Here is a 20115-nt window from a genome sequence, read left to right on the forward strand (position 1 = left end):
TTCCACTGCTGTGGAGTTTGTATCCTGTAACACTGACATGATGTTTTACTGAGTCTGGAGTTTGGGTCATAGTGAACCTGCTGCCTGTTGTTTATGAGATATTCACACCTGAAGCATCAGTGACAATAAAAAAGGGAAAAGAAAAAACTCATCACAACCTGGATGAACATTTCTTTTGACAGTATAACTGTCCGAAAGTCTCCTTATATTTCAGTCGCATAGTTATAACTGCACTGGTAATGTCTGCCGATAAGTTCCACTTTGTTCTTAATGCTCAACACATTCTCACTCCCAACTCGTCAAACGTGTGACGCATGGTCAGGCTCCCTCTGCTGCACTTATGGACGCGCAGGGTACCCCCCTCGCGTCGGGAATTGACGTGAAGGGTCCTCCGATTGAAGAGATTGCCGCGGAAGAGCCTTTTGTCGGTATATTTAGACATTTTCCAAATCACATTGTAGTGACGTATACAGAACACAATAAATTATATAATGTAAACAACTACCTGAAAAACAGGTAGAACGATACTTTTGTATCATTTATTGCATTTATGGAGGGAGTGATGTATGCTGGGTAATGGCACAGCTAGCTACTGTGTGACTTTATTCACCCGCTTCGGCTGTTATCAATCCATACAATGGGCGTTATTAGCACAAATCAGTCCCATAGATATGGGCCATCTCCTGCTAGATTGTTCAGAAGGTTGTTCTCATCCATCCAGATGGAGGATCACTAACAGGAGCGTGGAAGACTCCAGAATCCACTCTGGCTGGAATCCGGTGGATATGCAGTGTGTACAGGTAAGACCATTTAAACGGACAGCATTTATAGAATGACTATTAAAAGTCATTAATCAAAATCATAGCCTGACGATGCGTCACACGTTTGAGAGTTGGGAGTGAGAACGTGTTGAAATGACAGGATCTAATGGTTCAACCTCACTCAAAAAATTGTTAATAGCGTCGCTGTTTGTAGCTATGGATGAAAACATTTCCGAACAATAGTCTCTAATTACTTGTCTTTTCCCCTCTTCTTCAAAAACTGACTTTCCATGTTTATCTTTAATTGAGACGATAAAATCATTTCGAAATTTCTTTTGATTATTAAGAATCATATAATCGCTGTTCCCGTGAAAGTCAGTACGTCTCAACATATTAAATAAAACTTCTCTATTGACTCGATCAATGTCCTCTTTAAGAGACATCATTTGATTTTCCTCCTCCTCTTCCTTCTCCTTCTTATTTCTTAAATATATATATCACATCTTCATTATATTTTACATTCTTTGCATGGTTTAATTCTCTCGCTTTAAATTTAAAAAATTGACGCATATGTCGTTTAAGAAGCTCCCAAAGTTCTGAGAAAGAGGTAGTAAAAATCTTAAGATGTAATATTTTCTTAATTTCAGATTTAACTTCGAACCTAAGTAACTCTCTGCTAACAAGGATGTATTCAATTTCCAATAGTTCAAAAATTCATGGGGGCAACACGATACTGTTGCCATAACCACCATATGATCAGAAAAGTCTGTTAAAAGAGTGTCATATTTCAGACCTTGAACATTATGTGATATGTAGAATCTATCAATCCTTGTTTTAGTTAATGAATCGAATCTAGTGTAGTGGACGGTATGTGGATGCAAGTGCCTGTATAAATCACGGAGTGCTGCTTCCTTACAAACCTTAACCAACAATTTGCCTTCTCGCAGTTCTCTAAATTCAACCTTGGATATTCTGTCAGTTGCTTCAGTAACAATGTTAAAATCTCCACACAAAATTATATTAAAACCAATCTCTAATAAATACTTCAGTTTTTTCAGCAATTGTATCTTTTTCGTTCGTTCGGGTGCATTATAAACATTAATAATACGCAACCTTTGCCCGTAATAACAGCAATCAACAAGGAGGAGTCGTCCCGGTATTATGTCTCTTCTTTTGATTATATTCACCGCATCTTTTTTAAAGAAAATACCCACTCCATCAGAGCTGTCTTCCCCTATCGATATTATTGAATGGGCAGTGTTCCACATTTTATTTAATTCGCATACATCTACGTGTGTTTTTAATCTCATCTCTTGAAGGCACAAAATATCATAATCAAGTTTTTTTTAAAAATCAACCTTCCTTTTCCTGCTCTTATCTGATTGAAGGCCTCTGACATTAAATGTAATTATTTTGATGTTACTCATAGGTTGACTAAAGGAGAGACCATCTCAGAAATATTACTCACGGAGGACTTGGTCTATTATCCTTCCGCTTATCTCTTCCAGAGCTAGAAGCAGAAACGCTCCTTTTTCTGCTTCCTCTCGTATCCTCGTTGACGAGCTCGTCGAGGGCCGGGTGACTTCCACTAAAGAAGGTCTTACGTTTTACTCTCGTTTCCCCGGGTAGCGAAGCAAGAGCCAGAGATGCCGCCTCTGAGAGAGGAAAGGATCCATGGTCCTCGCTATCTCCGTCGTCATCAGGTGTCTGCTCGCTGTCGATTTCTTCGTCGTCGCTATCGCTTTTATTCTCACCATCCGATGTCTCTATGATTAGGTTACCATCTAGCTCTTCATCACTCTCGTCGCTTTTTTTACTTGACTGAGACAGTGGAGATGGTAACTCATTTTGAACAGGGCTAGGCTGGTTATCCTGATCATCCACTTGTGGATTATCCAATCCAAGCGAAACTGGGAGTGATAGTGAGGCAGCCGTCGGAGGAAGGGGAGGGGGAGGAGAGGGAGGGGGCTCTCTCACCTGGTCATTCACGGGGGGATCCATAACTTGAGAAGGATCCTCCAAGGAAGAGAAATCCATGGTGTCAGAAGGTCGAGGTTGTTGGGAAGATTTAAGTATATTCACAAAAGACTTGGGGCATTTAAAGAAAGTGTGCCCTTTCGCACCACAGAGGGAGCACTCACGTTCGTTTTGGCAAATTTTAGCCTTGTGGCCCAACTCACCACATTTCCAACATTTGATAGTGGGGCATTCTCACGCCTGGTGGTCTGGACCTTGGCAGATGAAGCACCTCGCCGATTGGCCAGGATAAATAATCCTGCCATTATAGGGGCCCAACGAGATGGAATTAGGGATAGAGATTATATGCCCAGCTTCATCTCTACGCATCCGAACTTTGTATTTTCGGACTCCATACCAGAATCCGAATTTATCCACTGGCTTGACTGGGGGTTGAAGAATCTCGCAGTGCCTTTTAAGATATAACTCGATATCTTGGTCTGGAATCCTTCCAGTCCAGAACTTAACAACAAGAGTCACTACCTCTACCTGGACAGAAGACTCCACTTGCCAGTCTTTCCATTTCGGATGCGATGCGTTGGAAAAAGAGATCTCTAAGAAGCGACGTAAGGGCGCCTCTTGGGTAAAACACAGCTCAAAATCCCGTTTATTGGGCAGAGCAATGAAAGAGTATATGTCCTGCACATTCAGCCATGATGTTTGCAATAACAGCTCTTCAGCAACATAATCACGGGTCGGGGGTCCCCGTCTCCGATGTACTTAAGTCTCACCCATAAGTTGCTGAAGTTTGAAGCAAACGGTAATGGGGCATACGGGGGCATGATTACATAACTAATAACCAACTACACCTCCAGTCTTGCTTTTTTTTTTTTTTTAGTTTACACAACACATTTGTTAATATTTACATGTACAAAATAACACATGCAAGTACAGTAGTTTTACTTTAAATTGTTACAGGTTAAATGTGGGACAGAATGTAACAAATGCTGATTCTAATAGTCTTTTTATTTATTTTTTATTATTGTGAAACAAGTAAAAAAGCTCCTGGTTTTGATATTTTACTAAGTAAACACACTGGTCAAGCAAACGTAGGTTCACAAATGCGAGGATAAGCTCTTCACTTTTTTTATATCCTTTTAAAGTGAATACTGTTAGGCTACCACATTACTCCCAATTTCAATATGGCTTTGCTTTAGGCAAACTGTCACGGCTATGCTCATTATTTTATGACATTATGCAGTGAAAAATTATTAATATATTCAACGTAAAAAAATAGAAAATTATTCAATTTTGATCACAGCTATTGGAAATTCTATCAATAACTTTAACTCTACAGTAAACATGAAGCCAACAAATGTAAAAAAAAAAAAAAGAATTCCTTTTTTGTAAATGTATCCAAATTTGTGCTTAATTAGGTTAGTGGAACTTTGAATTTGAATATTAGTTGCGCAGTTAAGAAATAAACACTGACAACAGCATGAACAGTTCTGTCAAGCATATGTGCTAACAAAAAAAAAAAAAAAAAAAAAGATTTTATAATGTGAAAAGGGTCACTGAGGGGCCAGCCTTAATCAGAAACTATCCTGTTTATCCCGCTGGAGAGTGACTGAGAGGGCACTGAGTGACGCAGGTGAGAGGCAGGCGTCACCCAGCCCCTAGACCGCACCTCTCTTATCTGCCTATGGAACGGAGGAGGAAGGAGTGACAAAGGCCAGGGCCTGAGCGTGATAAGGAAGGGCCTTATGTCCTGCTTCGGCCCTGGCTTGCACCGTAGCCTCCAGTGCAAGAGGCCATCCAAGGGCCAGGTGTTGACCACGACCAGAATAGCCTCCCAGATCATGTATTTCCATTTACAGGTATGACTATGAGTGACGTCAGATATATAGAGAATGCTGGTGTGCATTTACATGCGGCCGCTTTGGAGCAGTGAATGAGAGGAAGAAAGGGAGAGAGAGAGCGAGAGAGAGAGAATGAGGGTCAGGTGAAGTTCAGGGCAGATTTTTTGCCAGTAGTCTCACACTGCAGGAAAGCCAAATTGCTTCCGGATCTAGGTATCCACCCCTGCATAGCTCAGTGTTCGTTCCCTTCCCACCTCCTTGTTGTCATCCCTCTTTCCTCCCATTCATTCTTTCATCTGTACTTTGGTTTTATTCTTGCTTCTGATCTTTTCTCATTCTTTGTCTTTATTCTGGCTCTCAGGTGATCGGTCTTGTTGCGTGGCATGGCACAGGGTGACAATGTCTGTAGGGAAGCAGTCTTTGAGTAGGATACCTCTGTCTCTCTGGCAGTCCAGGTCTCCAATAAAGCCATACCAGTAGATCACAAGGCCTGGACCAAACCTGTTCCAGTAGCTCCAGAATTGTTCATTGAGATAGGTTTGATGGCTTTGATCATCTCCAAAAGAGGCTTTGCTCTCAATCCAGTGTACAATGTGTCCTTCCACAGCAACTGGAACCTCCAGGATGATATCAGGTGTTTTGTCATAGCCCATAGTTCTCAGATGGTTTTCATCCAGGAAGGAAAGGTTCTTCTCCTTCAGTTTTTCCCGGAGCAGCACTTCATGCTCATGGCCTATGGCGTGTTTGATGCAGTCTACCAGCGGTCCATAACAGCAGTCATTTATTGTGCATTGCTAGACATTACTGGCCAAAATTTGGTCTGGAATTAAAGATGGCTCCTTCAGCATGCTGTTGAGGACTGATTTAGATTGCATTCCACCATCCTGGCCCTGAAGGAACCTGTCCAGGATGATACGAGCCATCAGCGCAGGAGACAGATCCACCTCATTGGCCAATTCAAGCAGGACAGGAGCAGTAGGCTGTGCCTTGGCTTCACTCAGATACCTTTGGTAGTAGCTTTCAATAACATCCGGCACATGGTGTCTTGAGAATGTCCTTTTGATCCATTTCTGGTACTCCAGGGAGAAGATGCTCAGAAGAGTGGACTGTGAGTGACTTGGAAACTTGTCCTTCAGTATCTTCATGCATCGGCGTGTAGGTCTCAGTTTTTCAGTCCATCGCACTCTCTCTTTATATTCTGCTCGGGACAGTCTCATCATGAGAAAGGGATCTTTACTCTTAATTCCTGCAGTCCTAGTACCGTCCCCAATAGCCTCCAGTCTTGCTTTTTTTTTTTTCCATGTGGACAGAAAACACTTTATTACAAACAGAAATCATATAAAATACACATCCTCCCATTTAAAAAAAATGGAGCAGCTTGGTGCAAACACAAACAAGATAAAACAGAATAGTCAACACCCCCCTCCCCCAGAGAACTCACACGAGTGGCTTTGAAGCCAGTGAAATGTCAGAATCGGAGAACCGCACTTTAGAAGTAGCAACAACAAATCACTCTTGTTGTGTAGGCAGAGGCAGCCATGCAGGAACGCTCCCAAATCTGAACACAGGGAGGGGAGGGAAGGGGAGGACGGGGAGGACAATGTTTTTTGTGGTTAAACTAAGTTGACAGGCATAAGAGGAGCTACTGCAGCATGAAACATCACCGAGCCAGAGGGTAAACAAAAAGAGATTAGGAGGAAACACAGGCGCAGGCTGTTTGAATACACTTGCATCACCTGTGGGGGCAAATTTACTGCAACTCTGACCCTCAGCTCACGCTGCTTCTCACTTTTTAGCGCCGAACCAACAGGATGTTTTGGGGGACTAAGTGCTGGTGTTTCATGCCATAAATTAAAAACCAATTTATGCAGTAGGGTAAACCTCGATGAGGTGTTTCGTACTGCCGCAGCCAGAGGTTTGTAATCTGGAGCAGCAGCCAACAGGTCGGGGGATGTTCGTGTTTGGCCGAGCAGAAGTTTTGTTTTCTTCCTTGAAATAACTTCAAACTTCCTAAACCTGTTAGTTCTACATCAGCAGCTCGCAGAGGGATCAGAGCATGGATCTTCTCCAGATCAAACTGTTTACGGCGTCATAGCTTAAGCGGGATCACAGGCCAGTACTTGGGCTGCTTCAGGTCACAGTTTCTTTCAAAATTGAGTTGCATCGCTGCCTCCATGGCCATGATCTTGGCCGCATCCCCGCCGTACAGCTTCTTCATCTCGGCCGTGCGTCTTTCGCCGGGTCTCTCCAAGGGAGGGGCGACACTGCTCCGCAACGAGAAGCTGTGTAGGTCCTGATCGGCCGGCATGTAGCTGCCCTGCTGCGCCGCCTCCATCTGCTGCTGCTTCTTGAGCTCCTCCCTGTGTCGCTCAGTCCGGGCGAAGTACTGCCGGGTTGCTCACATCGCACTCAATCTCGCTTTCCGAGCTACTTGCCTCTGCATCGTCCTCGTCTTCCCTGTTGCTCTCTGCAGAGCTCCAGTCAGCATAGCGAGGCCGGTCACAGGGCCCCTCCTCCTGGTAGCAGCAGGGGCCGTAGGCAGCCTCCAAGGCCTTTCTGTAGGCGCGCCTGTGCCTCTGAGGCCACGCCATGGCCTGCCAATAGTGCTGCCAGTATCGGCTGTACACCGGGCGGGAAAACCAGGACATCACAGTGCTTATGTCCTCCATGACTGCAGACAGCTGCAACTTCTGAGATGTTCCTCTTTGTTAATGTTTCGTCATCGGTAAACCTCTGTGGAGCCAGCTAGTTTAGCATCTCATCTTACTTCCTCGGAGAAAATTTCCCAGCAGTCTTGCTTTTTTCTTTTAGTGCTACATGCTTGTGGAAGTTTGCGCCATTGTAGCGATTAAACACAAAATATTACATCAATATTTTATACTTAGAACATGCAAATGCAAAGTACCCATCCTCAATTATCCAAATCTTATTTTTATGATTACACACGAATCTTTGAAACCTTCAGCCTTTCAGTGATTTATTTTAACACGACAAACAGAATCAGAACTTCAGATGAAGACTGTTAAAGTCTAGAGTCTATTTTATTTGGGAAAAAAAAAAAACCCCACACAACTCCCCCTCCAACAACAACAAAAAAGCAAAGCAAGACAATCTGAAACACTTTATTTAAAACTGCACTATAACAGTGATGACTCTTTAAAGTGATGGCAAATTTAAACACTGCGCTTTAAAAGCACATTAGAAATGACCTCCACAGTGGCTGTGTCTTGCTGGAATGACCTGACCCAGAAACAACCGGTCTTAAGTTGGTTCTTTTGGAGTTGCAAGCTTTAGCGAGATATTTAAAAAAGACAAAAAAAAAAAAAAAGCAACAGAAAATTAATATACTCAACACGGCCCCTCTTGGTGTATTATCATTTTTCCACTGTTTTTCTCCGCTATAATGGCAACTCAGGGTGATGGATGGGAAAATGACAGATTATTTTACATGAAGGCGACTCCAAAAAGATAATGTTGCGTCAAGGGTCTGACAGAAAAATCACAAGTCCAAAAATACAAGTAAGGGTTAGCCAGAACATCCTCTACATCCACAGTGGGTGCATTCAATGATCCTTCCAACTTCCAGCTTGCTCTTGGGGACTCTGCAGATGCAGTTGGTTCCAAAGTTGGTGTCTCGTGTTTGGATGCAACGCAGGCAGCACAGGTTCTCGTAGCCCTGCTTCTTCCACTTGGCAATGAGGTTCTTGTCTGCGTAGCCGTCCTTTATACAGTACTCGTATAGCTCTCTACTGATGGCTTTTCTTTTGTAGAATAGGTCATAGATGTATCGACTCCGCTGATGATGCAGCCTGAAAATGGGCCAGAGGGACTCCACCTTTCGCTTCCCCTCGTGGGGTTCAGTTTCAGCTTCTCTCATTTTCTGATCCAGCTCGTCCAAAGTGGGCTCAATGAGCTCCCAGCCGTCTGGCGAAGGCTTTCGACTCCTCTTTACTTTTGGCATTTTGTCTCTGTTTAGCTAAAAATGCAACAAAACGCTCTAAGTATTTTCCTGTTTGTCTTATGAGCCCCTCTCAGGCGCGTGTCCTCCAGATTTCTTCGTAGTATCGAGACTAAGAGAAAATGTGGCCCGATCAGCTCAAAGCCTCGCTTATATTTCCGCAGAGCGCGGGCGGATTCGTCACGCACCAATCGCAGAGAGGCTTGCGGCAGCGCGCAAATTCAATGCACTTTTCTCCAATGAGCAGCAGGGGCGGAGCGTGGGGGTGGCTTACTGGGCTTAAGCCCGGGTTGTTTTGTCAGAAGCCCGGGGTCTTTTGGAGTGTAATTTTTTCATAGTTAGATGCCTGGCTGACAACTGTATAAAAGAAAAAGTACACACAATATTCGAAGCACATAGTGCACACTGTGGGAATTTACGACTGTGCGTGAATCCCCCTCTGATATTGGTATGATCTGAGCTCAGGCACTAAGCGACTGAGCGAGGGGGCGGGGCAGCTGCTGCCTGTGAGTGCGCTTTTGGAGAAACGGAGCCAGCCATACTAAGGAGAGCTTAAGTTTGAGCAGGTACCAAAGCAAATCATTCATACCGTACAAATAATGTAAATATGACGGTGCATCACGAAAGATTGATATCAAACTGATCACTTGACCAATATTACGTTACTTGCTCTTCGAGTGAATCAACAAAAGGCGAAATGAAAAGCCGAACAAATGCTATTTTTTTAGAGAGTCTTAGCTTACGTGTGTTTATTTCATATTTTCAGTTCTTACCCTCCCCGACTAATTCGGTTTCAGTTATGTACTGAAATATAAGAATGGACATTAGAGGGTTCTTTCAAAGAAAAAACTCAGGTAAATGTTATTTTATATATTATGCTTTGTATGTTGTTCAGTATATTTCTATGCAAAACAAGAGGGATTTCAGTACACAGCAGGATATTCACATTTGTAACCAGATATTTACATACACTTTAGGGAGAAAACATTTTTACTGTACAACATCAATTTAGAGTAAACTTTTGTTTTAAAAAAATATTGAAATATATTTTGAATTAGTTAAATGTCAGAATAAAGAGAGACAGAGCTTCTATTTATTATCACTTTCATTAAATTTAGGAGTACATATACACTAAGTTTATTGTTAATTAATAAGAAACTCCAGACGATTCCATTCTGAGCTGAAGAAGCTTCTGACAGGTTAGTAGAGTCCATGTGAGTAAATTGGTGGCACAGCTGTGGATGCATATAAGGCAAAACACAGAGCCTGTTTCTGTGACATGGGAAAATCAAGAGATGTCAACCAAAACACCAGGAAAAGAACTGTGGAGCTCCATAAGTGTGGCTCAATTTTGAATACAATTTGGTGCCATTTACAATTAAGAAATACAGATAGTTTCTCTCTTTACTCTTAAAGTTAACAAATAAGTTTTTTATATTTATCAATCTAAAAAAATAAACATTTAGTCTGATTTGATGTTACAATTAAAAAAGTGTTTGTGTTTTGATCTGAAGAGTTTGTAAATATCTGGTTTCAACTGTATATTTGATGATTGTCAGCACAAAGAGAGAGAGAGAGAGGAACAGAGAGGGAGATGGAGAATGAGGACAGAACAGAGATGAACAAGAGCAGGTGAGACACACATGTTAGTCAAATGGTTGTTTACCAAAAGTATCACCGTATCATAGGTCCTCATGTATCTCGTACCTAGTGTTTCTTTTTAGGTTTGTTATTTTTCAAATTCTACATTTATTAAGTTTTGCAGGCTTGTTTGCACAACGAGGCTAAATAATTATATAAACTTTTCTAAATCTAAATAGTGTACTTTGGTAGAATTAAAAAAATAAGTGTAGTGCAGGTCTATGATGATTTTTAGTGCTACTATCATCTAGTTCTGATTGTGGTTCTGTCTTGGTTAAATCCTAAGTAGTCCTGATTTTGAACTGTTGTAGTCCTGTTTTAATTCCGGATCAGTTCTGGGTCTGGTTGAATTGGGGTTTAGTCCTCGTGTCTTGATACAGCCCCGACTTTGTTCTGCCTTGCTGTTTAATTAAAAAACTAGTTTAAGGTGTCCTGCATATGTGATATATATTTTTCCCTATATGAAGTCATTCTTTTTTGAACAAAGCTCAAGACAGAGCCAATTAATCTTTCAGTCATTTCTACCCCCCCCTCCCAAAAAAAAAAAAAAAAATCCCACATGCATACTACCCTTTTGGGCTAAGCCCCGGGTGTCTCAAATGTCTGGCTCCGCCTCTGCTCAAGACTTCAAGACCGACCTGCGCTTCCAGAGACATCCAGCTGGCTCGCCGCATCCGCGGAGAGAGATCTTAAGCTGCACGCTCTCCTACCAACAACGGCTATTTTCAGCGCCACCTCACTCACACCAAGAGCACCAAGTATTTTCCTGTTTGTCTTACTTTTTTTTAAAAAAAATCTTTATTTAAAGTAAACAAATTTACATATAAAATGTACATACACATACAATTACATATACAAAACCATGAACACATACAAAAAGGGAGAAACAAGGAGGAAAGTTTAGCATCTGAGTCCACACAACGCTCACAAAATTTACAATTTCAATACATTCCGGGGGAAAACTTTCCCAAGTTTCAGGTCCACTGTTCGTCTTCTCCGCAGGTCTGTAATGATATGTTTACTCACCACATCACTACTTATCATCTTTTGTTCAAGTACTCCTTTGGCACGGGTTTTCCAAATATGTGTGTTTATTACACACATTACTAACCAAAAAGAGTCTCCTTTTGTCTTCACACATTTTTTTCTTTAAACAAACCATATTTAACTGCTTTAATATTAACATCCACATCATAGCCAATCTCTGTCATCTTATGCCTGATCTCAGTTGTCCTATAACAATCCAATAGAAGATGTTCTAGGGTCTCATCTTCATCACAGCCTGTCATAGGACATTTCATGGTGGTAACGAAACAACTCCATTGTACCACCGCTCTCACAGGGAGGCGCCCGAGCGAGATGAGCCATACCACGTCTCTCATGCTTTCGGATAATAGTTGGTCTTGTATATTTTTAACTATTAAAGGATTTTCATCTTCATTTGCATACTTATATTGAATTAAACCTTCATTTTTGATTCCATTAATTTTTTTTATAAATATTTTTTGTATTATCTTGGAGAATATTTAAACTATAATGTTCCCATTGACTTAATAAATCACCAAACATAAGTCTGTGGTATGGAACGCCCGCTCTGGCCCTGCCTCTTTTCTTTTGCCACAATTCTTCTTTCCCTCGAACCCACGGGGCACCCCGAGAAATTGCACTTTGAGTAATTTTAATAAAAGGAATTCGCAAGACAATCTCTAAGTCTGGGGCTCCCAAACCCCCGTGTTTCCTACTCTTGTACATAAATTTTCTCTTAGTCACTTCTCGATTGGATCCCCAGATAAATGTAATGCACATCTTACTTATTTTCATTACAGTTGTTCTCGGGGGAGGAAAAATTGCGGCAAGGAACAGGAGTTTTGAAATTATGTGTGTTTTTACAATATTAATACGTGTTTTATAATTTGTATCTTTATTTTCCCATTTCATAATTTCCATTTTTATTTCATTTTCTTTCTTATTCCAATTTAGTAAACTAGAGTCAGTATTATCAATCCATATACACAAAATTTCAATCTCCCTACAAAGAGAGATCATCATGTTAGGTTGTCTGGTCTGATGCCCAAGCCACACCCCTTCAGTTTTGTCTTGGTTCAGCTTGGCACCTAATGCCTGTTCGTAGTGGTGTAATATCTCCATAACTGAAGACAGCTCGTTTTGGTTTCTGATTATCACCGTCATGTCATCTGCATACGCCAAAGCTGCGATTTTATGGGATTTGTCAAGGACGTATCCCTTGATTCGTTTATCATCATTTATCCTTTTCAATAAGGGATTAATTGCAAGGACATATAACGCAGCACTCAAAGGACATCCTTGTTTAACCCCACACTCAGCACTAAAAGGGGATGAGAGCTTTCCATTTACCTTAACTCGCACTAGGGACTTTTTATAACTCAATTGAATAATGGAAATAAATTGGTCCGGGAAATTATAAGCTTTCATTACTTTCCATAAATAGGAGTGGGAAACAGAATCAAAAGCTCTCCTTTGATCTAATCCTAAAATGCAGAGTTCTGAATCCTTTCCATTATAAATAATTTCTCTTAACATACTTAAGTTATCCCACATCAATCGTCCCTTAATTGCGCATGTTTGTTCCTTTTCAATGATAATATCTAATACACCCTCTAGTCTGGACATAATTATTTTAGCAAAAATCTTATAATCTACATTCATTATTGTCAGTTGCCTATAATTGTTAATGTCTTCTCTATCACCTTTCTTATATAATAAACACATAACTCCCTCATAAAACGATTTACCCATTGTTTCTCTTTCTATTCCTTCATTGAAATACTGAGTTAATAATTCAGACAGTTCTTTACCCATAAGTTTGTAAAATTCAGAGGGGAGTCCATCCAGACCAGGTGTTTTATCGGTACTAAGTTGGTTAATTACTGACTCCACTTCCTCTCTTTTAATTTTTCCAATCAAAGTTTCATAAATGACAGGATCTAATGGTTCAACCTCACTCAAAAAATTGTTAATAGCGTCGCTGTTTGTAACTATGGATGAAAACATCTCCGAACAATAGTCTCTAATTACTTGTCTTTTTCCCTCTTCTTTAAAAAACTGACTTTCCATGTTTATCCTTAATTGAGACAATAAAATCATTTCGACTTTTCTTTTGATTATTAAGAATCATATAATCGCTGTTCCCGTGAAAGTCAGTACGTCGCAACATATTAAATAAAACTTCTCTATTGACTCGATCAATGTCCTCTTTAAGAGACATCATTTGATTTTCCTCCTCCTCTTCCTTCTCCTTCTTATTTCTTAAATATATATATCTACTCACATCTTCATTATATTTTACATTCTTTGCATGGTTTAATTCTCTCGCTTTAAATTTAAAAAATTGACACATACGTCGTTTAAGAAGCTCCCAAAGTTCCGAGAAAGAGGTAGTAAAAATCTTAAGATGTAATATTTTCCTAATTTCAGATTTAACTTCGGACACAAGCAACTCGTCTGCTAACAAGGATGTATTCAATTTCCAATAGTTCAAAAATTCACGGGGGCAACACGAAACTGTTGCCATAACCACCATCAGAAAAGTCTGTTAAAAGAGTGTCATATTTCAGACCTTGAACATTATGTGATATGTAGAATCTATCAATCCTTGTTTTAGTTAAATGACATTGTAATAGGAGCGATAATAAATGCTGTTACTGTAACCTGTATGCTTGTATTTATTTCCATGACATAGGATAGAACACAGCAATTTAGTAATATAGTATATAAAGAATATAAAAAATATTACTACAGAGAAATAAAAATGAAATATTATTACGCACAAGTGTGTTATTATTAAACTAAGTTAAATATTGTTACACATTTAAATATTTTTAAACATTTCGTTGTTAATTTTGACACCAAATTGAGAGGAATTAACACTAAAAAGTTAACACTGGCCATAGAGTAAATTTTACTCTAATTTTGAGTGGGAACAAATGTTATCTGAAACAGAAATAAAATCAAGTCTTTTTTTTTTTTTTTTTTTTTTTACTGTGTACGGTCACTTGACCACATCATCATAGCCCCTCTAGGAGTTCAGAGTTAAGAGGTCAAGAGTTAATGTTTCCATTTTAACACCTCCAGATTTGACAGAGAAACACTCATTTTTAACACTCGATTTTAACTACTATCATTTTACGCCTCAGAGTTACATTAAAAGAATGTGACTCTGCTTAGAGTAAAATTAACTCTACTTTTGCAAGGAGACTATTAACACCAAAAAATTTAACACTTTTGAATTTGCTGTGTATTAATGTAGGGTTTTTATCTTACAATAGCACCTTGAGACAACTGTTGTAATTTGGAGCAATATAAATAAAATTGATTTGAAATTTGCATTTCTAATTTGTTTAATTACAAACAGAGGAAATCATGCCTTTACTCTGACAGCTAACACATTTTCTGTAGGTAGATTACAGATGATTCTGCATAGGTATGACATGTATTCTTGCAACTGTAAATTTTATTGTTAATAAAGCACCTGAAAAATACCATCACACATAATATTGCCACAATGGAAATATAATGTCTGTGTGGTTTTTAGTTCGGCCCAGTGTGAGAATTAAGTCCAAGACTCCGCTTTCTGGTCAACATCCTGCTATGTTGGTCTGCAGCGTCTACAACTTCTTTCCCAGGAAGATCAAAGTAAGCTGGCTCAGAGATGGACAAAAGGTCACCTCTGATGTCACTTCCACTCAAGAGATGCCAAATGGCGATTGGTACTACCAGACCCATTCCCAACTGGAGTACACACCCAGGTGAGTCCACATCGGAACCAGATTCAGATCCAGGTCCACTTCTGTGAGTGGTCTGTGAGTTAGTAATGTTTGTGTTGAAAGGTCTGGAGAGAACATCTCCTGTGTGGTGGAGCATGCCAGCCTGAAGGAACCTCTGATCACTGACTGGGGTAAATACCTGTCTGTCTGTCTGTCTGTCTGTCTGTAAACAGAAATATGCAACTGACTGCTCACCTGTCTGTTGTCCTGTTACCCTCTGTCTGTTCACCCCCTCAGATAAATCAACACCTGACTCAAGCATGCTGATTGCTATTGGAGCCTCTATACTGACCCTGGGTCTGATCTTACTTCTGGCTGGATTTTTTCTCTACTGGTGGAAGGCCCGAGGTTAGACTAGGACTCACATTCACAGACCAGTTGACATTACTTTATATCAGCCTTTTTATTTGACTATTTGTGTTCTATATTCACTTTCAGCTAGTGAATTTAGTTTCTCAGAAGTTCAGACATTTTAAGTCCATGTTCAGACCAGAGTCTAATTTCACTGCTGCAGTCAGATGTGATAGATCCCAGCTATCCCTGTATAAGAGGTCAGGATTGGCTCTCCATCTAAAGGGCCTGAGTCTGAGCTTTAATTACATTTGTTAATTCTAATATTGCATTTGAAGCTAATTACGATTACCACAATCACATGTGTATTTTTCTGAACTCTATACTTTATCTGCTGTCCTCTGATTAGATATTAGTCTCTTATTTAGACAGCCTCAGATGCTTCAGGCCTCAGGCATCTCCTTCTCAGAGTTGAGGGATTTCACACCAGTTCAGACCAGTTTTTCAGAGCAGACATTGTCCATGCTTTTACACTGGGGACTTCACTGAAATCATTCTTGTTGATGTTTGATCGAGACCAGTTGTCCTGATGTGGATAATGAGTTTCTTATTGGCTCTGTGTGTCTTTATCCAGATCATACTCTGTTTTCCAATGAATAAGGCAGGATCCTGATCCTAATCCTGGTTCTTTCTCATTGAATAAGAATCCGCTGCTTCATGTGCTTTTCAGCAGACTCGTGATCTCTGGAATGGGCGACTCTAAACATGATCCATGACTAAACACATGTATAGATTTTTAATGGATGCCTTCAAACCACAATAAACATAAAATTTCACCTGTGTGTTTATTTACATGCATCAACACGTCGATGTCACGTTACACCAGTTTAAATACTGACCATGAAACCACTGTCCTGCAGCACGAAAAGGTGTTTCTCTAGATCACTTTTTTGTTAATTTCTTGATGAACAAGTAACTGTGTCAGAAATATTTTTTTCTTTTGTTTGTTTGTTTTTGTTTTACTGAGAAATTAAAGTGTTTGAGTAAGGTAAACCAGCCCAGGTTAGAAGTCTTGTTATTCTGTTATTTAAAAAAATTATCTATATTTTTAATATTCATGATTCTTGTTTATTTTGGTTATTTACATCACTGCTGATCCTCAAACCTAACATGAAAGAGCTGACCTAATGGTAGACCACCGCTGATAAATAAACCAGCCATTTGAACTTATACTCCCACCCAACAATATTACCTTTAACTGCAGTTCCCAGTCAAAATTGTAATTTATATCTTTTCTCATTCTGTTTGTGTAAACAAAAACAAAATTCAATGATTTGTATTCAGGCAGCAAAAGGCTAGAAAAGTCAGTGGTACTAAAGCAAATCAGCTGGAGGAACATTTAGAGGTTAATTGGCAGTAAGTCAGTAACATGACTGACCTACTGAGTATAAACTGTGTATAAAAAGAGGACTTTGGAGAGAGTTTCTCAGAATTAAAGACTTTAAAGAATTTTATGGAATGCCAGGACTGACATAATGAATTAATTAAATGCACCATTAAATAAACAATTTAAATGTATAATTAATTAATGAAATGAATATTTATGACACATTTAATTAATTGATTATTGACACATTTAATTAATGATTTAATTACTTAATTATTTAATTCAAAGACCGCTAAGAACAGAAGCTTGTGAAATGGGATGGTCTAGCCTCCGTCGCGCTGCTCAGGTTGCCTAGCAACCATGATACTAACAGCTGGAAACGTGTCATACAGCTTTGTTTGACAGAAATGAAGGAGAACATCTTTTGTTCATTTGTTTGTTTGTTTCTACATGAGCTTTGATCATTCTCTGTAAGATTAAGGTCAGCTATTGAATATTTTAAAGTAAAGGCTTTAAAACCAAGTTAGTACAAACATCACTAATGTCACATAACTTTGCCGACATGTGACCAACAGTAATGTTTTAATGTTCTTCGTTATTAAACATTTGCACATAAATAAGTGACATAATATTCAGTACTTACTTAAAGTTTACTCTTCGGGCGCCCCTCATCCGCCGTTTTATTTTTCGGCAAAATTATCCACACTCACCGCCGCGCTATGCATTCTGGGATATGTTGGGCCACGAAGTCTACACTGCCACGTCCTTAAAATTCAGGGAAATGAAGGACGCATTTGAGGGCCGCATTTCGAGCAGCCTTCGAATTGGGACAGCCTTCGTCTGTTAGGGTCCCTGGGTCGTTGACCCAGTGTTTTGTGTTTTTGGTTCTTTGATTTTGTTATTTCATTATATTCTAGCTTTGGTTTATGGGTTTTAGGATTATTCTTAGGTTAGGTTCTCTGGGTGGGGTTTGGTTGGAGTTTTAGTGTTCTGGTTTTCTGTCTGTGTTCCATAGTTGCTGTCTCCCCTGTCTGCTGTATCCCCATGTCCAGTCAGTGTCTGTGTCTGCCCTGGTCCCACGTCTCTGTTCCCTTTGTTATAGTGCCTGCCTGTGAGTCTGTGTTATGTTTCCGGTTTTACTTTGAAAGTCCATGTCTGATGTTAATGTGTCTGGTTTTGCTTCCCCTTGTCACGTTAGGCCTGATTTGCCCCAGCTGTGTTTCCCTCCTGTTACCCATTCCCTGATTGCTCCCTCTGTGTATTTAAGCCCTGTGTGTCTTTGTGTCTGTGTTGTGATCTACTCTCATTTATGCGGTATGGTCCGTCTGCCTGGTCATGTAAATGTATTTGGATTTTTGTTTTGTTTTGCCATCCAGCAATAAAAGCTGAGTTTTGAGTTACTTTCCTTGAGTTTACTTCGCTGTTTTATTTACAACTGAGCAAATCGGTTTGGCTGAGATTAAAGTTAGGTTTCAGAACTGCATAGTTTTACTGAAGTTTAATGGTTCACTGGCGCATGTGTTAGACTGAACCATTCGCTGAGCGGCTGGATCGATGCAGGTCAGACAACAATTTTACATATATGATATTAAAAGAGGACACAACCACTGTACGTGCTGGCCTCGTAGCAAATGTGTACGTAGACTGAGTCTGTTGTTTGTTTTATATCTAATCTTCGCTCTCAAACGTTTAAACAGCAGAGAGTCTGCAGCGGAAGGAACACAAACTCAAATTGTCGGAGCAGGTTTGATCACTATTTCCGTGTATTAATTTGGGGATTTATTGTATAAATGTTGTTCTAATCTGCTGCTCAATCACTTATGCTGATGAAAATGCAGATAACCAGTGTTGGGACTAACGCGTTATTAAGTAACGCGTTACAGTAACTACGTTATTATTGTGGTAACGAGCACGGTAACTAGTTATTATGCCAAAATCAGGAACGCGTTAGTCGTTACTGGGATTTAGATAGACTCGTTACTTCGTGTGGTGGCTATCGCGGAGCTTCCACAGATTCAGTAACATTAGCAAGTGGTGGAGGCCAGCAGGTGGATGAAGGAAAGGGGACGCAGAAGGAAAAGAGACCGGAGGCGGCCGCCGGTCCAAGTGTGAACTGAACTTCAGGTAAGAAGTTATGACCTGCAGTCTCTCTGGGTCAGATATGAACCAAGTTTAGGTGGAGTTTATTTTCGTTATTCTAACTTTTTCCGTACTGCGTGCTAGCTAGCATGACGGAGTTTCTATACAGCTGGGTGGGTGCTATGAAGTTAATGATGTTGAACTTTATTTTGTTCATAAGTTATTAGAGTTGCCAGCCGTCCCGTCTGGTATTCAGAGAAAATATTACGCGTTTCTTATTGAGGTGAAAAGGAACAGTTTGTCCCGTAATTCAGCTACAATGAAAAAGACACAAAGCTGGAGTTATTCTGTGTCTTTGCTGCACAGCTGCCTCTTCTTCTCTCATTCTCCCCCCTCCCTCTCCCGTTTCTACTTCAATCATGAAAACTGATCAATGATCAGCTGATTGGCTCTCTTGTTTGTTTATCGCTCACTTTGCGCCGAAAGAGGAAACCAGCCGATGTCGCGCTAAACAACAGCAGCACGTTTAAGCTTGATCAGCTGTTGTTAGAATTTATTTAATATTAATTTCTAGTATCAGCTGATGTTTGCTGGAGCCACAGCTGCAAAAAAGCTGCTGGTCATGATATGGTTTGGATATCTGGTGAGAGGGAAACATGAAGATGAAACCAGGAGATGTCCTTACTGGATCATCAGAGCTGAACAGGTGATGGAGAAACAGGTTTACCTTTTAGGTGACATGAATGAGTTGAAGGGAAGTTAGGAACTGTTTCTGAGAGACAAATAACACCAGGATCCTTTTCTATGTAGCTGACAGCTGGTAACTGTGCAGGGGCGGGTCTAGCAAAGTGTTGCCAGGGGTCCATGTAGGGCATTAACAGGGAGAGGGGGGGCACAAAGAAATACTTTTCTTTCTTATTCTCATTTAAAATGTCTCGCTTTTAAAAAATAATTATCTGAATCTTACAACAAACGATTGATTGATGCATATATACCATCAGAACAGTGTACATCACTGTCACAACAGCGTTTGTTTTCATTCAAAGGCTTTATGATTTTTCCTATAATGGTGGGCCGGTCTCTAGTCAAAATGCCCAGGACGATTTATTTGTCCCAGTCCAGCCCTGTATGCAGCTCATCTGCAGTCTGGTGTTACCTACATCTTCCTATTCAGAAGGCAGAATTTCAGAGTTCTGAGTACAATCAAAAGCACCACGACTGCAGTTTTTGTGTTGGATGTAAAAGGTGCACATGACGCTGTGACGTAGGCTAGAATCATGGCAGCAGTCAATGACGGTCCAGGCGTGGGATTTCTCTCGTGGAAATATGCACATTATCTTTTCCTTTCTATTGGTAGGTGCCACAGTGCTCTTGTGGC

At 40.2% G+C, this 20115-nt stretch overlaps 1 protein-coding gene and 3 pseudogenes across 3 annotated transcripts; 1 reads left to right on the forward strand and 3 right to left on the reverse strand.

The window, feature by feature from the left end:
* Positions 1-3534: 3534 nt before the first annotated feature.
* LOC145425500 (CDAN1-interacting nuclease 1 pseudogene) lies at positions 3535-5869 on the reverse strand (annotated as a pseudogene). The gene has a single exon (XR_013906194.1). The product of XR_013906194.1 is annotated as a CDAN1-interacting nuclease 1 pseudogene (transcript).
* A 147-nt stretch (positions 5870-6016) lies between these two features.
* LOC145425507 (gem-associated protein 8 pseudogene) lies at positions 6017-7533 on the reverse strand (annotated as a pseudogene). Its single transcript, XR_013906221.1, has one exon. The product of XR_013906221.1 is annotated as a gem-associated protein 8 pseudogene (transcript).
* A 150-nt stretch (positions 7534-7683) lies between these two features.
* Positions 7684-8537, reverse strand: LOC145425512 (protein BUD31 homolog pseudogene; annotated as a pseudogene).
* A 1821-nt stretch (positions 8538-10358) lies between these two features.
* On the forward strand, positions 10359-16107 carry LOC113018252 (H-2 class II histocompatibility antigen, A-S beta chain-like). Its single transcript, XM_080298620.1, has 5 exons — positions 10359-10933; positions 14749-14962; positions 15044-15111; positions 15218-15328; positions 15906-16107. Exons 2-5 carry the CDS (start codon positions 14805-14807, stop codon positions 15929-15931), a joined length of 363 nt encoding a protein of 120 aa, XP_080154746.1. The 5' UTR covers positions 10359-10933; positions 14749-14804; the 3' UTR covers positions 15932-16107.
* Positions 16108-20115: the final 4008 nt, after the last annotated feature.

Source organism: Astatotilapia calliptera, chromosome 3 (genome assembly GCF_964374335.1).
Source record: "Astatotilapia calliptera chromosome 3, fAstCal68.1, whole genome shotgun sequence".
Taxonomy (NCBI): domain Eukaryota; kingdom Metazoa; phylum Chordata; class Actinopteri; order Cichliformes; family Cichlidae; genus Astatotilapia; species Astatotilapia calliptera.

Bases quoted from the DNA above. Each gene is read 5' to 3' on its own strand.
- LOC113018252 (XM_080298620.1), top strand. From the start codon at position 14,805: ATGTTGGTCTGCAGCGTCTACAACTTCTTTCCCAGGAAGATCAAAGTA. The intron at 14,963-15,043 runs GTGAGTCCACAT...TTGTGTTGAAAG, and splicing joins CAACTGGAGTACACACCCAG to GTCTGGAGAGAACATCTCCT. The intron at 15,329-15,905 runs GTTAGACTAGGA...GTCTTTATCCAG, and splicing joins CTACTGGTGGAAGGCCCGAG to ATCATACTCTGTTTTCCAAT.